The sequence below is a fragment of the Panthera onca genome, chromosome C2 (genome assembly GCF_046562875.1).
Source record: "Panthera onca isolate mPanOnc1 chromosome C2, mPanOnc1 haplotype 2, whole genome shotgun sequence".
Classification (NCBI taxonomy): Eukaryota; Metazoa; Chordata; class Mammalia; order Carnivora; family Felidae; genus Panthera; species Panthera onca.
The window spans coordinates 125141596-125154859 of record NC_138347.1 but is presented as its reverse complement, the minus strand read 5'-3'; the positions used below and the strand labels follow the sequence as shown (position 1 = coordinate 125154859).

The 13264-nt window shown below is 38.1% G+C and overlaps 1 protein-coding gene and 1 long non-coding RNA gene across 2 annotated transcripts in view; one reads left to right on the top strand and one right to left on the bottom strand.

Annotated features, from left to right (window-relative positions):
- The window catches only part of LOC132683136 (uncharacterized), a 48070-nt gene extending 46959 nt beyond the window's left edge, over nt 1-1111 (top strand). Inside the window, exon 3 of the long non-coding RNA XR_009612064.3 lies at nt 1001-1111. This is a non-coding gene — a long non-coding RNA (uncharacterized LOC132683136). The remainder of the gene's footprint in view (nt 1-1000) is intronic.
- Nucleotides 388-12412, bottom strand: DBR1 (debranching RNA lariats 1). Its single transcript, XM_060638749.3, has 8 exons — nt 12070-12412; nt 11329-11453; nt 9896-9976; nt 7636-7721; nt 5611-5835; nt 2734-2814; nt 2341-2486; nt 388-1620 (listed from the first exon to the last, which is right to left on the bottom strand). The coding sequence occupies exons 1-8, from the start codon at nt 12264-12266 to the stop codon at nt 927-929; spliced, it is 1635 nt and encodes a 544-aa protein (XP_060494732.1). The 5' UTR covers nt 12267-12412; the 3' UTR covers nt 388-926.
- Between the last annotated feature and the right edge of the window lie 852 nt (nt 12413-13264).

Genomic DNA, 13264 nt, shown 5'->3' with positions numbered 1-13264 from the left:
AACAGTTCGTGAGACAGAGCTCCACTTAGGGCTCTGCACTCACAGCACAGAGCCTGCTTGGGATTCTCTCTCTTTCTTTTTGCCTCTCCCCTGCTCGCATGCATGTGCTCGCTTGCTCTCTCTCTCTCTCTCTCTCTCTCAGAATAAATAAACATTAAAAATAAAATACTCTACTACTGATGAGCCACATGATACAGCACAAGGGGCAGCATTTGTGCAATTCAATCCCTGATAGTAATTAATACTAAGATGAACTGTGTCAAAAATGACCTGTACAGTTACTACAGTCACCTTAAAATTAAAGCGAAAGCTAAACTATGCCAAAATCAACAAGGTTATATTCATCTCAGCAATTAAATGTAAAACTTTGTTTGCCAATGTTTAGTATTTAAAGTAATTTATTTCCTGAAACCTTACCTACCATCTTCAATTTCAATTATATTTGACAGACATTAAGAGCAGACCAGGGAAAATATTTATAATAAATAAAATGAAAGCATACAAAATCGTACATGCAATAATGACTTTGCAAAACCAAATATAAAGATGCCATATTTTATACACAAAAATATTCACAGTGGTAGTAACTCCTCAAAAGTAGAAATTCCGGTCTTACTCATCTTTATAGTGCCATTTTACAGAAAAGTGCCTGGTACAGAGTAGGTATCCCGTGAGTGTTTCCTGAAAATAATGAAAGTGAATGGTATACGTCTTCAAAAAAAAAAAGGTACTCAATCAAGTAAATATATAAAATTTTAATATTTTTATCTGAAATATACAAAGGACTAAAGACAAAGTCAATACCTAACTAAAATTCTCTCATGTAACTTCATTATTACAAAGTTAAGTCTTGAGTGTCAAAAATCCGACTCTAAAAATATGGTCTTAAAAATCACATATCTACATATAATACTAAGTAAATTGTCTTATGCTGCATCGTCATCATCCACTGCAGCATAGATGGCTTGATTCCTCCTCTTAATTTTCTTTCTTTGTTCAGGTTCATGTTCGTCACTCAGCCTCTTCAGGGGCAACTCGGTTAAGTCCTTTCCATCCTCCAACTCCAAAGCCTCACCAGGCTTCCCCTCTCTGCCATCTGGGGAACCCAATGTATCATCAGAAGATACAGTCATGGAACCTGGCAAGATCCTGACATCAGAGAAGCTTGCGGAGAAGTCAGAAGCTTGATCAGAAGAAGGCTCTACAGACGGTGTGTTCATGTCACTGTGTGTACTTACGATACTATCCTCATCCTCCTCTTCTTCATCTAGCATTATTTCATCTGGATTAATAGAGGACAGGGCAGACGTGTCTGTGTTATATTCACTACGGTCTTCACCAGAGTCATTACTCTCCAGGTCCTCCTGTTCTTCATATTCACCACACAAGTGATGTTCTTCCTTGGCCTTCTGCAGCCTGACATTTATGTCAGTGATGCCAAGCTGGGCACAAAATTCAGTAGTTTGAGGATTGATCCTATGCACCAACTGCATTTGTGTCTGTGGCCTGCTAGGGTCATAACAAGCAGCTGTTATGCTGAAGTTACATGGAACTCTGAGGTCATGATTCAGTATTTCCAATACTTTGTTCATAGCTTCTTCTGTTGCACTATAATCCCACCTACAAAAGTCCAAAACAATAGCTTTTTACATTTTATCAGCCTCAGACAACAAATGGTAAGATCTAACTGTGGACTTCAGGTGTAAGGATAAAATCTAAACCACATATAAAAATTCCGTTTAATAAAATTACAGTTAATTTACCAAAGGACCATTCTGAAATAAAAACAATTTTTAGAAAAAGCTCTTCTTGGGGTGCCTGGGTGGCTTAGTTAGTTAAGCATCCAAATCTTGGTTTTAGCTCCAGTCACAATCTCATGGTTCATGAGTTCAAGTTCCATGTCATCGGGCTCTGTGCTGACAGCTTGGGATTCTCTCACTCTTCTCTCTGCCCCTACCCCATTCTCACTCGTGGTCTCTCTCTCTCTCAAAATAAATAAATAAAATTTTTAAAAAAGAAAAAAGAAAAAGCTGTTCTTAACTCACACTCTAAAATAAGCATAAGTTACTTTAATGTGTGAACCAAATCATCACCACATTACAGTTTTATACACGCTTATTAATTTATGTGCTAATTTGGGTTGGTACTCTATAGCCCATTTTCTTACATCCCTTAGATGGAAAATTTGTAGTTTTCCATACCAGTCAGTAACCCTTGAATTATTCTGACACTCATTTAACAATAATTCCCTTGATTTAAGAAAAAAAAAAAAAAAAAAGGTGGAGGGGACAAAAAATCATGCATGCACCAGAGAGAGCAAACCCTAAATGTCAGACTTACCTTGTATGCAGGCCATTATTTTCAGGCATATTCCATAGGCGCCCAGTCACATTAATAAGATCATCAGTAGCCCTTAGAACAGTGAGCCACTCAATATCATACTCCAAGTACTCAGAAGCACTGGGGTCATGTTCTATTTCTATTACCTATAGGAAGAAATTGATAATTTTAAGAAAAACATTTCTATTTTTAATATGCTAAGAATTTCAGTATAATAATAAAATTTAAAAGGAATTTAATTTAGTAGCTTAAAAACACTAATGTAACATATTCCAAAATTCTCACAATACATAAATTATAAAGAGCACAAATAAATTCTGAAGGGAAAATTAATTTTTTTTAATCATTGGAAGAGCAAAACTATATTGCAAAGTTATTTCATTTTCTTTTTACCTGAAGAAAGTCTCTATGTGGTAAGCATTTGTCCAAGGCTAAAAATTTTGTTGCTTTGGCCGTCTGTTCTTTATCCTTGGCCTACAAATATGAACCATAATTTTAAAAAGAATGTTAAAATTTTTTTTTTAATGTTTACTTATTTTTGAGAGAGAGACAGAGTATGAGCAGATAAGGAGCAGAGAGAGAGGGAGACACATAATCCAAAGCAGGCTCCAGGCTATGAGCTGACAGCACAGAACCCTACACAGGGCTCGAACCCGCGAGCCATGAGATCATGACCTGAGCCAAAGTTGGCCACTTAACTGACTGAGCCACCCAGGCAGTCCCAGAAAGAATGTTAAATCATCACAGTAATTCATACACAGAATAGGATGGAAACAATCTTTATTAACATACCCCTAAGTTATGTGTCAAAGCAACAACTGTCACTTTTCCAAAATAAGTTAGTTCTGCAACCACTTGTGTAATAACAGGCGATGCACTTAAACTCTCTGGGCTTCAACTTCCTTACAAAAGTCAAAGCAGACACTAATGCTGATGATAATGCCAGTGCTAAATCAAAGTATATAACGCAAAGGCTAAGATAACAGAAGAGCTGAAAAGTAATCTGGCAGAGCTAAAACTATATAACTTTTAAAAGAAATTATAAGGAAAAATCTTTATAAACTTGGGTTAGGCAAATATTTCTTAGATACAACACCAAAAGTTGATGGGATACATTCACAGAATGAAATATTCAACAATAAAAATGAAAGAAATACTAATACTTGCTACACGAATGAACCTCAAAAACACACAAACAAAAGAAACCACGTGCCAATGACTATAGACTTTGATCCCACTTATATAAATTTCAAAGAGGGCAAATCCACAGAGACACAGAACAGATTAGTGCCTGGGGCTGAGAGCAGGAACAAGGACTGACAGCAAACAGCACAGCAAACAGGCACAAGACATCTTTTGGGGTGTTGGAAATGTTCTAAAACTGGGCTATGTGCTGTTTGCTCTGGAAACCTCTGGAACTCTGGATATATGCTAAAATTCACTGAATTGTACATTTAAATAGGTGAATTTTATGACATGTAAATTATATTTCAAGTAAGCTATTTTGTAAAAACTGAATTGGCAGAAAAGAAACATGGGCAGGGGGTGATAGACTACAACATGAAGGTCATATTGGATGAAGTACAAAAGTGACTCACTGAGAACAGTAAGGCCCATGGAGGAAAAAGGACAGGAAGCAGCTATGGGACACCCTGCTGTGGGCCAGGTTTCAGTTCAATGGTGGTGATGGACTGAGAGGTGAAGGCACAGAGAGTGCAGGCAGATCTTGGCAGTGGGGCAGTTCTGAGACAAAAGGTGATCTTTGGTGTTGGTAAAGGGGCTGAAAGAGACCACTGGCAAAGGCAGTCAAGGTTGAGGAGCTAATTAAAAGGGACTGAACATATTCATTCAGAGATAGAACTCCCTGAGGCTGACAACCCAAGATGGAATGGGGGGAAAGAACCAAAGCCGATGGTTCAGTAAAAATCCAGGCCCTAGGATTTTGAGCGTGTCATGAGCCCTAGGGCATGTCATGAACCCTAGGAGACGGAAGAGAATAACAAAGATGTAGAAAAGATGACTGATTTGAATGGATAACTTGGACATTTAAAGAGGATAATCACCTTGGCAGTGGTCCAAAGGAAGAGAAAAGGAGTAACCTTGCCTCTCTCTCCCAATGAAACTGGGGAGTGAGGATAAGCCCACAACAGAAAGGGCCCACAGGAATGTTTCCAAACAGAATTTTCCAAACTGTACTTGAAGAACATCATTAAAGTGCACTTCCACCACAGAAAAGAGTATGGTCAAGTTCAAGCAGCACTGCACCCCACACTCCACTCACTCTTGGAGAAAGACGACGCCCATCAGCACATTAAAGACTCTCAGGAATTCTATAGAAGAAGACTTCGAGAAGGAATTTCTAACCTTGTTAACCCAGCGTTTTCTAAATGTTTTCCCTATGGAATACTTTAGGTGGAAAGTCAGTCAGAATGGGAGGGGAAAAGAAACAACGATCTCCATAAAAGCCTAAGTTGAAGTTTCTATTTATTCTCTACCTTTCGTCAAGCACCATCACCCATGCAGCTACCCAAGGAAAATTCTGGGAGTCCCCCTCTGTCACCAAATCCTGATGATTCTGCCTGCAAAATCTCTCTGGAGATCGTGTTCTCTGTGTTCCCTCCCTGCCACAGGCTAGAACCTCATCTTATGCTTAAATAGCCTCTCTGCCTCCCATTTTACATTACTATGATCCATACACAAAAATGCTACCAAACTAATCTTTCTAAAATCAAAGTCTGGTTTCACTACTCCCCAACTTTCCCCATTACCTTCTGGTTAAAACCTAAACTCCAGAACATGGCCCAGCAGGCAGTTAGGATGTCCTTCCAGCCTCATCTCTCCCTCCGCCTCAGCCGCAGGGACTGCTGCAGCCCCCAGCGCGCCACGCATTCAGACCTCTAGCCTTGGCACATACTGGGCTCCCTACCTACACTGCCCTCATATTCTACTGCTTCCTGGCACAACCAATTCCTTTGGAAAACCTTCTCAATCTCTTCATCTCTGTGTCTACATCCCCAATTCACCAGAGTCTGGTGTAGGCACTTCCACAGCATCATGGCACTTTTCATCACAAACTTATTGCTATCACTAATCACTAATAATAATACTTATTGCCTGCTTGTCTCTTCCCTGCCCCATGGATATGGAGTTACTCGCAAAAGCAAAGTTATCTTTGAGCTCTTTCTCTAAATTTACAACTGTGCCAACAGTGCCTTAGCCTACAGATATTTGCTAAGTGTTTGTCAAATCAAAGAATGTTCTGATTTCTACCTGATGCTGCATCAAGGCTGCAAACTTCACATGAAGGTGTGCGGAAAACCAGTAGGTAGGTTTTAAGTGCTCTAGAAGCTCTGAGGCAGCAGGACTTCCCAATGTGTTATTTTCCACTTCTTGTCGGAAAAAAGATTTAGTCTTAAGAAGTTGCTTCTTATCTCCATAATGATATATGCTTCTTGGCCAATCGTGAGATAAGAATATGTCCATAGGTTGCTTCAGCTTTAACAGAAAAAGAAAGAAAACCCAAAAACAGATTAGCCAAAAGCAATCCCCTACACTTTCTCTCCACCACCACACCATTGTTTAACCGCTTAGATCTTTAGATTTCTATGTAATTCATTCTAAGCAAACTTTATTTAAGAAGGTCACAGAAATACTAAGAAATGCTAAACTCCTCACTCATGTAAGCAAGGAGAAAAAGCTTTCTCTTTACCTCACAAATCATCCTTATATTCTATGGCAAGGCAGGTCAACAGAGACATACTTTGATCTAACTGCCAACTAGCCATGGTCTTTAATATAGGGTTTCTGAAATATACAATAACCATTATTCTTGTCACTTTTAGTAAAGGAACTGTTTTAAGATACAGAGAGACACAGATTTCATGAGATCTCTAATGTAAATAATACAGTAAAACCCAAAGATAAATTCCTTTTTTTTTCTAATGGACTCATAGAACATACATGTAAAAAATGCTGCTTGCTACATAAATTATACTAGAGGTATTCAAGGTAGCTGGTGTCTTCATGGGGAGGCTACAAAATATACTCCATACATTACACATCCCCAGCACCTTCAAGTAATCGGCAACAAAACTTGGAAAACTAAATTAAAATAATTTATGTGTTCAAGACAATACAAGATAAAGGATACGAATAATCGCTGAATAACTGATTCGGGCAGTAAGTGTGATGAAAATTCAGAGAAGAGTGATGGCTTTAAACTAGAAAACTGGTATCTAAGCTGGGTCGTCAAACACTGGTAGGACTGAGATGGGTGAAAGGGAAAAAGGATTCAAGGTAGGGACCTGTTAGGAGTAGGACATTAAAGAAACGCCCACGAGCATCCTTAAGCTCCTGCAGAGGCTGTAGGGCATGGTGGGAAGGGTCTGACAGCTTCAGGCGACTCCACCACCTAACTCCTAGGGAATTCCCCGGAAGGCTACTTACCTTATCTGAGCCTTGATCTCTCATCCTTAATGTGACAAAGTTAGAGTAATACTTGCTGTACAGAATTGTGTGGCGATTACATGAAATGTCATGTGTGATAACTGCTTAGCCCAGTGTCAGGCATTTAATGGGTTCTCAAACAAAAACCTAGTGTCAGCTACTCTCTAGTTAAGCCAGTGTTCCAATACCACTTTCACAATTTTACCACATTCTCTATCTTCCTTACCATTATTTATTCCCTACTTAATACCATTATTTAAAATGAAATATTCTAGGGCGCCTGGGTGGCTCAGTCGGTTGAGCGTCCAACTTCGGCTCAGGTCATGATCTCACAGTCTGTGATTTCGAGCCCCGCATCAGGCTCTGTGCTGATGGCTCAGAGCCTGGAGCCTGCCTTAGATTCTGTGTCTCCCTCTCTTTCTGCCCCTCCCCTGTTAATGCTCTGTCTCTCTCTGTCTCAAAATACATAAAAACATTAAGAAAAAAAAAATTTTTTTTAAATAAAAAAATAAAAAAAAATAAAATGAAATATTCTAATATTTTCTTTAAAGTATCACTTTATTCCAACATATATTCTTTAGCCTTATTCTAAGTAGTAATATACACAGTCATAGATTAAATGTTCTATTTTATTATTACTTCCTAAAATAAATGCATAACATTAGAATAAAAAAAAATGTTCATCTGTGAACCTCCTAAAAGCAACTCAAGATCCAAACTTTAGAAATACTGAAGTATTCTATACTGAAATATTTCTTGGAAGTGGTATACCAAAATGATCAAAATACATTTTGGTACAGAATGACTTTAACATTTTTTCAAGTATGCTGCAATGTAATTTTTACATACCTGTTTTAATTTATAGACTTCAATATTTCTCACATGGTATATACTCCTTATTGTAGCTGGATTATAAGGGGGGCACTCAAAATGACCTTGAATTAAAGAAGAGAAATAAGCTATATTCAACTCCCTTAAATACGGCAAATACAAATAACATACACACACTTTTCCAAAACGGAGGTCTGTCATTAATGTTTTGGTTCTTAAAAATTCTATGAAAACACTGCTCTTAAAAGGCTGGTATTAAAAAAAAAAAAAAAAGTTGGTATTTTCTACTAATGAGTGATCACTAACTATAAATCTAAATAATTGAGGGGCTTATGATTTTTTAAATTAAATTATAATTTGGAATACGTTGTTTATTCATATAGTTTAAAATTTAAGAGATATCATCAGAAAGGAATAAAAAGTAACCAGTGATGCCCAGGGCTGGGGTGGGAGCAGGGATTAACTACAAAACTTTTGGGAATACTAGAAATGTTTTAAATCTGGATGGTTGCACAACCCTACATAAATTTACCAAAATCACGACACTGTATACTTACGATAGTATGTAAGTTTTATCTCAACAAAGCTGATAAAACAATGGGAGGCAGGGATCCTCCTATTCCTACTAACTACTAACACTACCTAGAGGAAACTCAAGTTAATCAGGTTTTTGTATTTTATTCCAGGGACATCATCTATGCATTTAATACACAAACTTCTTTATCCTCTCTTTTTTTTTTTTTTTTTTTACACAAATAGCAGTATAGTTGAAACATGTTCTGTGCCTTGTTTTTTTTTTCACTTAACTTGGGAGTTCTTTGTGTATCAGTTACACATAGAGTTGCTTTCTTCTACTTTTTTAAAAAATTAGCTTCATAGCATTGCATTGTATAGTTTTATCATGATAGAGTTATGTTAGAGTTAATTACTTTGTACCTTTTGCCATTACAAACAAGGCTGAAATAATAAATGTGTACACATCATCTTGCATGTGTGGAATATATCTGTACATTAAATTCCTGAAGTAGAACTCCTGGGTCAGAGTACTTTTATCATTTCCACAGATTACCAGCTGTCCTCCAAAGAGTGGAGGACAGTTTGCACTCACACCTGCCGTGAAGGAGACAGCCTATTTTTGTACTCCCCTGTCAACAGTTTAGAATCATGGGGAGCAGAGCAGCAGGGAACAGATCTGTGATTTAACAGTTACACAGAGGATGTAAGTTTTAGCTGCCAACTTAATTCATAAAATTTTGAAATCAATGTAAACTCAAGCTATTCCTTTAAGATCAATTTTTTCAGATACAATGGAATAAATGAATGCACTGCAATATGCTTCTATAATAGAATACTATTCACAAATTAAAATGAATGTATCAACATGATTTCAAAAACACATTAAACAATGAAACAAGTTGCAGAAATATACATGCAAAATGATACATTCATATGAAATTTACAACATGCTACATTGTACACTGTTTAAAGCTGTTATGTATCTGGTAATGACATAATCAAGCAAATAACAAACACCAAATTCAGAAGAGTGACTCCTGGTAAGGAAAGGGAAGGATAAAAGGAGAATAAGACTGAGAACAGATAAACTATGAGCTCTGACTGAATCTGTACTATTTCTTTAAAATCCTGACTGGAGTGCCTGGGTGGCTCAGTCTGTTAAGCGTCAGACTCTTGATTTTAGTTCAGGTCATGATCTCATGGTTGTGAGATCAAGCCCCCCATGGATCCTGCTTGAGATTCTATCCTTCCCTCTCCCTCTGCTCCACCCCTGCTCACACCTTCTCTCCCTCTCTCAAAAAATAAATAAAACAAAATAAAATCTAACTAAAAGTGGCGAAACGCTAAGACTTGAAAAAACTAGATGGTGGATACAAAGATAATTTGTTCTAGTACTCTCAAATTTTTCATATGTATAAAATAAAGTAGTCAGTTCAGGGGTGACTTGGTGGCTCAGTCAGTTAAGCATCCGACTTCATTCAGCACAGGTCATGATCTCGCAGTCCATGGGTTCAAGCCCCACGTCAGACTCTGTACTGACAGCTCAGAGCCTGGAGGCTGCTTCAGATTCTGTGTCTCCCCCTCTCTCTGCTGTTCCCCAACTCACACTCTGTCTGTCTCAAAAATAAACATACATTAAAAACAATTTTTTTTAAAGTAGTTCAGAGAAAAAATTCCATGAAAAAGTCAAACTATATATTATGCTTAAGTTAGTCTGACAGATGCAAGTTCTAAAATTTAAAAACAATTCTCAGAACAATACCTTTTCGATAGTCATGAGATTTAAAGATACCAGAGATTCCACCAATCCTTACACCTCGGTATTTTACTACACCAGCCAAACCTGAAAAAGTACGCAGTTAAATAAAATTACCATAGGCAGAAGCAATCTCTTTACTAACTAAAACAACAGTTTGAAGGCGTAGAACTCCAAGCAGTCCTAAAATTATTTGAAAATTAAATATCAAGATGAAGTTACTCTTTCACATAGCAATATGCCAACAATATAAGAGGCAGACTAGGGATGAAAGGCCTAGAAGCAGATCAGGGAAGATACTAAGCAGAAAGGAAGGGCCAATGAGATTAGGTATGTTAGGAGAAAAATAGACGTAATTTGGTACTTAGTCAAATATTACAGTGGGCTGGCAGGGAAATAAGGAAAAGTGTCCTATGATGGATTTATAGGTTATACATCTGAAAGTCAACAGGTATAAAGTATAAATAACCTGCAGTTTCTATATTTTATTTCTGATTGATCATCTTCAAACATCTTTTCACAATATTACAGTTGTCAACAGAACAATCAGTAATGAAGTAGATAAATTATATTTCTGAAGTTATCATGTCATCATTAGAGCTGAAAACATTTAAGCGAAGAAAAGAATGGACTAAATAGTCTAACAGGACTAAAATTGAACCTGAATCTAATCCGGTTGTAAATCTAAACACAGATTACAGGTAATGCAGACGATAAAAGGAACACATTAAACAATATAAGAAATTCCAATCAGCTAAATCCAGAACACAGGAAATTCTACAAGAAAAAGTTCCCATTTTCTTCAACAAATAACAAGCATGGGTAGGAGAGAAAAGGGACACTTACAGCCTAAGAGACTTCAGAATCATGACAAGCAAATGAAATGTGCAGGCCTCATTTGGATTCTATTTGAACAAGTCAAACAAAGTAAAACATCTTTGTGATAATCACAGAAATCTGAACATGAACTAAGCAATAAATAATGAGGAATTACAGTTACTTAAGTAAAAGTTTAGAGGGGAGTGGGGTTGAAATAAGGATGGCAGAATGATAATAGTTGTTGAAACTGTTTAACACGTACAGAGATTCATTATACTATTCTCTATTCTTCTGTATGTTTAACAATTTCCATCATAATAAGCTTGAGTTTTCTCAATCAACAGAAAGAGTAAGAAAAAATAAAGGGATTGCAAATAGTACATAAGGCCTTTGCATTTTTTACTATGTTTTACTATCTATATTGCTTAAAATACTAGAAGCACGGACATATTTTCATAATTACCTACTTAAATTAACCATTCTAATTACAGTTTCATGATTAACTATTTAAATTAAGAGACATTTCGCAAACACCATATAGCTCAAGATGCTGCCTGTTATACAAATCCTAACAGGCGCTTCCATTACAAACAAAGCAAGAAATTACCCAGAACACATACCTAAATAATAAATGTTTGGCGCTACCCAGCCACCATAGGGTAACTCTTGCAAATGATTTGAGGCTTCATGGTTTCCCCCAATGAAAATTGTGAGAACTGGGGCCTTTTTTTCACCGGAGTAATACCTAGAACACAAGAGTAAAGTTGTCGGTTGGCATAGCAGAAATCAAGCATAGAGAAAAGCAATTAGGCATGCCCATGCAATCGGGCATAGCAGAAAAGCAAAATAAGGCCCAAAGGAGATATTTGAGCTCATTATAAAAAATTAAAAAGCTCTTTCTAAGTGAATTGCCTATACTTGTTCTTAAGAATGAAGGTCTGCCACCTTGGGTTTAAAGCCAGTGTACGCTCAATGAACTTTGTCAGTTCTTAACCTTAGCTTCTAGAACGCGGACGAGCACAGAGGAGGCGTCCAATAAAAACTCTTGCATCAGTAAACAGACTAGTCCCAGAGTCCTATCAAGTGCAAGGTAGATTACCCTGTCAGCTTCTTCCTCCAGGTTTTTCCCCTCAGGCTTCGATCCCTTCCGAAACAGATAAGACAGGTGAAAGGAAAAGAGAAAAGTGACATTTACGAAGCACCAGTTCCTAGACACAGCGTGAACAAAGAAGGTAAGTAAGGGAGACAGCGAGTCAGTGGCAGGGGGAATTCGAATCCAGTCCGGGTTCTCTTCCACTCACTCACTGCCGGCTAGTCACGCCTCGCACCGCTGGGTCTGAGGCCCGGACCTCGCTGCTCACCTGTAGAAGGTCTGCATGTGGCGGTACTTGGGCGGCACGGCCATGCAACGCAGGTCGGCCTCGTTGCGCACCGCCTGGAAGTCGCCGCAGCACAGCAAAAGGTCTATCGGCCCGGGGCCGCGCTTCTCCGCCAGCGCCAGCGTCTCATAGATCTTGTCCAGCTCGCCGTGGCAGCAGCCGGCCACAGCCACCCGCATCCTGCCGGCCGGAGACGGGGAGCGCTGCCCGCAAGCCCCTAGACCAGACCCAGCCTAGGCCGGCGAGCAAGGAGCAGACTGATCGCTCAGCTCCCGCCAACACTAACTGAGCACACGCCTCGCAGAGACGCCTGAAATAGAACCCACTTCCGGCTTCCAAATCTCGCGAGAGAGGATGGAGCGGGGCAAGAATTCCAGGATTTGAGACAGCTTTCAAATTGACTCGAGCTGTCTTCTTGGGTCTTTCAGTTTTAGCAGTCTGCCAGATGATAAAAATCAAAACCAGAATAGTTTTGTTTTGTTTTTTAACACAGAAGTAGTAGTTTAGTTTGATAAAATTAAGCCAAACTAAAAAAGTGAGCCGGTGCGATTGGCTAATTCCTACGACGAACCTGTCAACGCAAAGATAATTGCCTAAGAGCGAATTAGAAATTAAAATATTTTTGGAAAAAAAAAAACGAACAACACACATCAAACTGAAAACTTTTAAATAAAACTTAAAAACTTACTGAATATTTTAAAATTATCCCACCGAAGGGTTTCTAAAATTATCAGTTTTTTTTTTTTTTAAATGAGCAGGGGACTCTTTATTTTCCTACCAAATAGGTGTTTGCATAACTAGACTGCGAGCTCAATGAAAGCAGAAGAATGTCTCGAAAACATCCAGGAGGGAAAAGAACGAAATTGACAGTTGAAAAATGAGTGGCCAAGACAGAAACAAGCAAATCAGTAACACCAAACGTCTGGCAAATTTAACAAGAAAAGTAATCTAATCAAGATAATACAAAGAGTGGGGCGCCTGGCTGGTTCAGCGGTTGGAGCACGACTTTTGATCTTGACGTTGTGAGTTCTAGACCCAGGTGGGGTCTTAAAAATAAAATATTTTTTGCCTCAGAGAGGGCACCAAAAAAATAAAATAAATAAAAAATAAAATAAAATATTTTTTAAAAAAAGATAACAGTGACAAATCCAACTCTCATTTTAAAAAATTGCATAAA

Bases quoted from the DNA above. Each gene is read 5' to 3' on its own strand.
- DBR1 (XM_060638749.3), bottom strand. From the start codon at position 12,266: ATGCGGGTGGCTGTGGCCGGCTGCTGCCACGGCGAGCTGGACAAGATC. The intron at 7,722-9,895 runs GTATTGTTCTGA...CTTTAATTCAAG, and splicing joins ATCTCATGACTATCGAAAAG to GTCATTTTGAGTGCCCCCCT. The intron at 1,621-2,340 runs GTAAGTCTGACA...GGACTTTTGTAG, and splicing joins AATAATGGCCTGCATACAAG to GTGGGATTATAGTGCAACAG.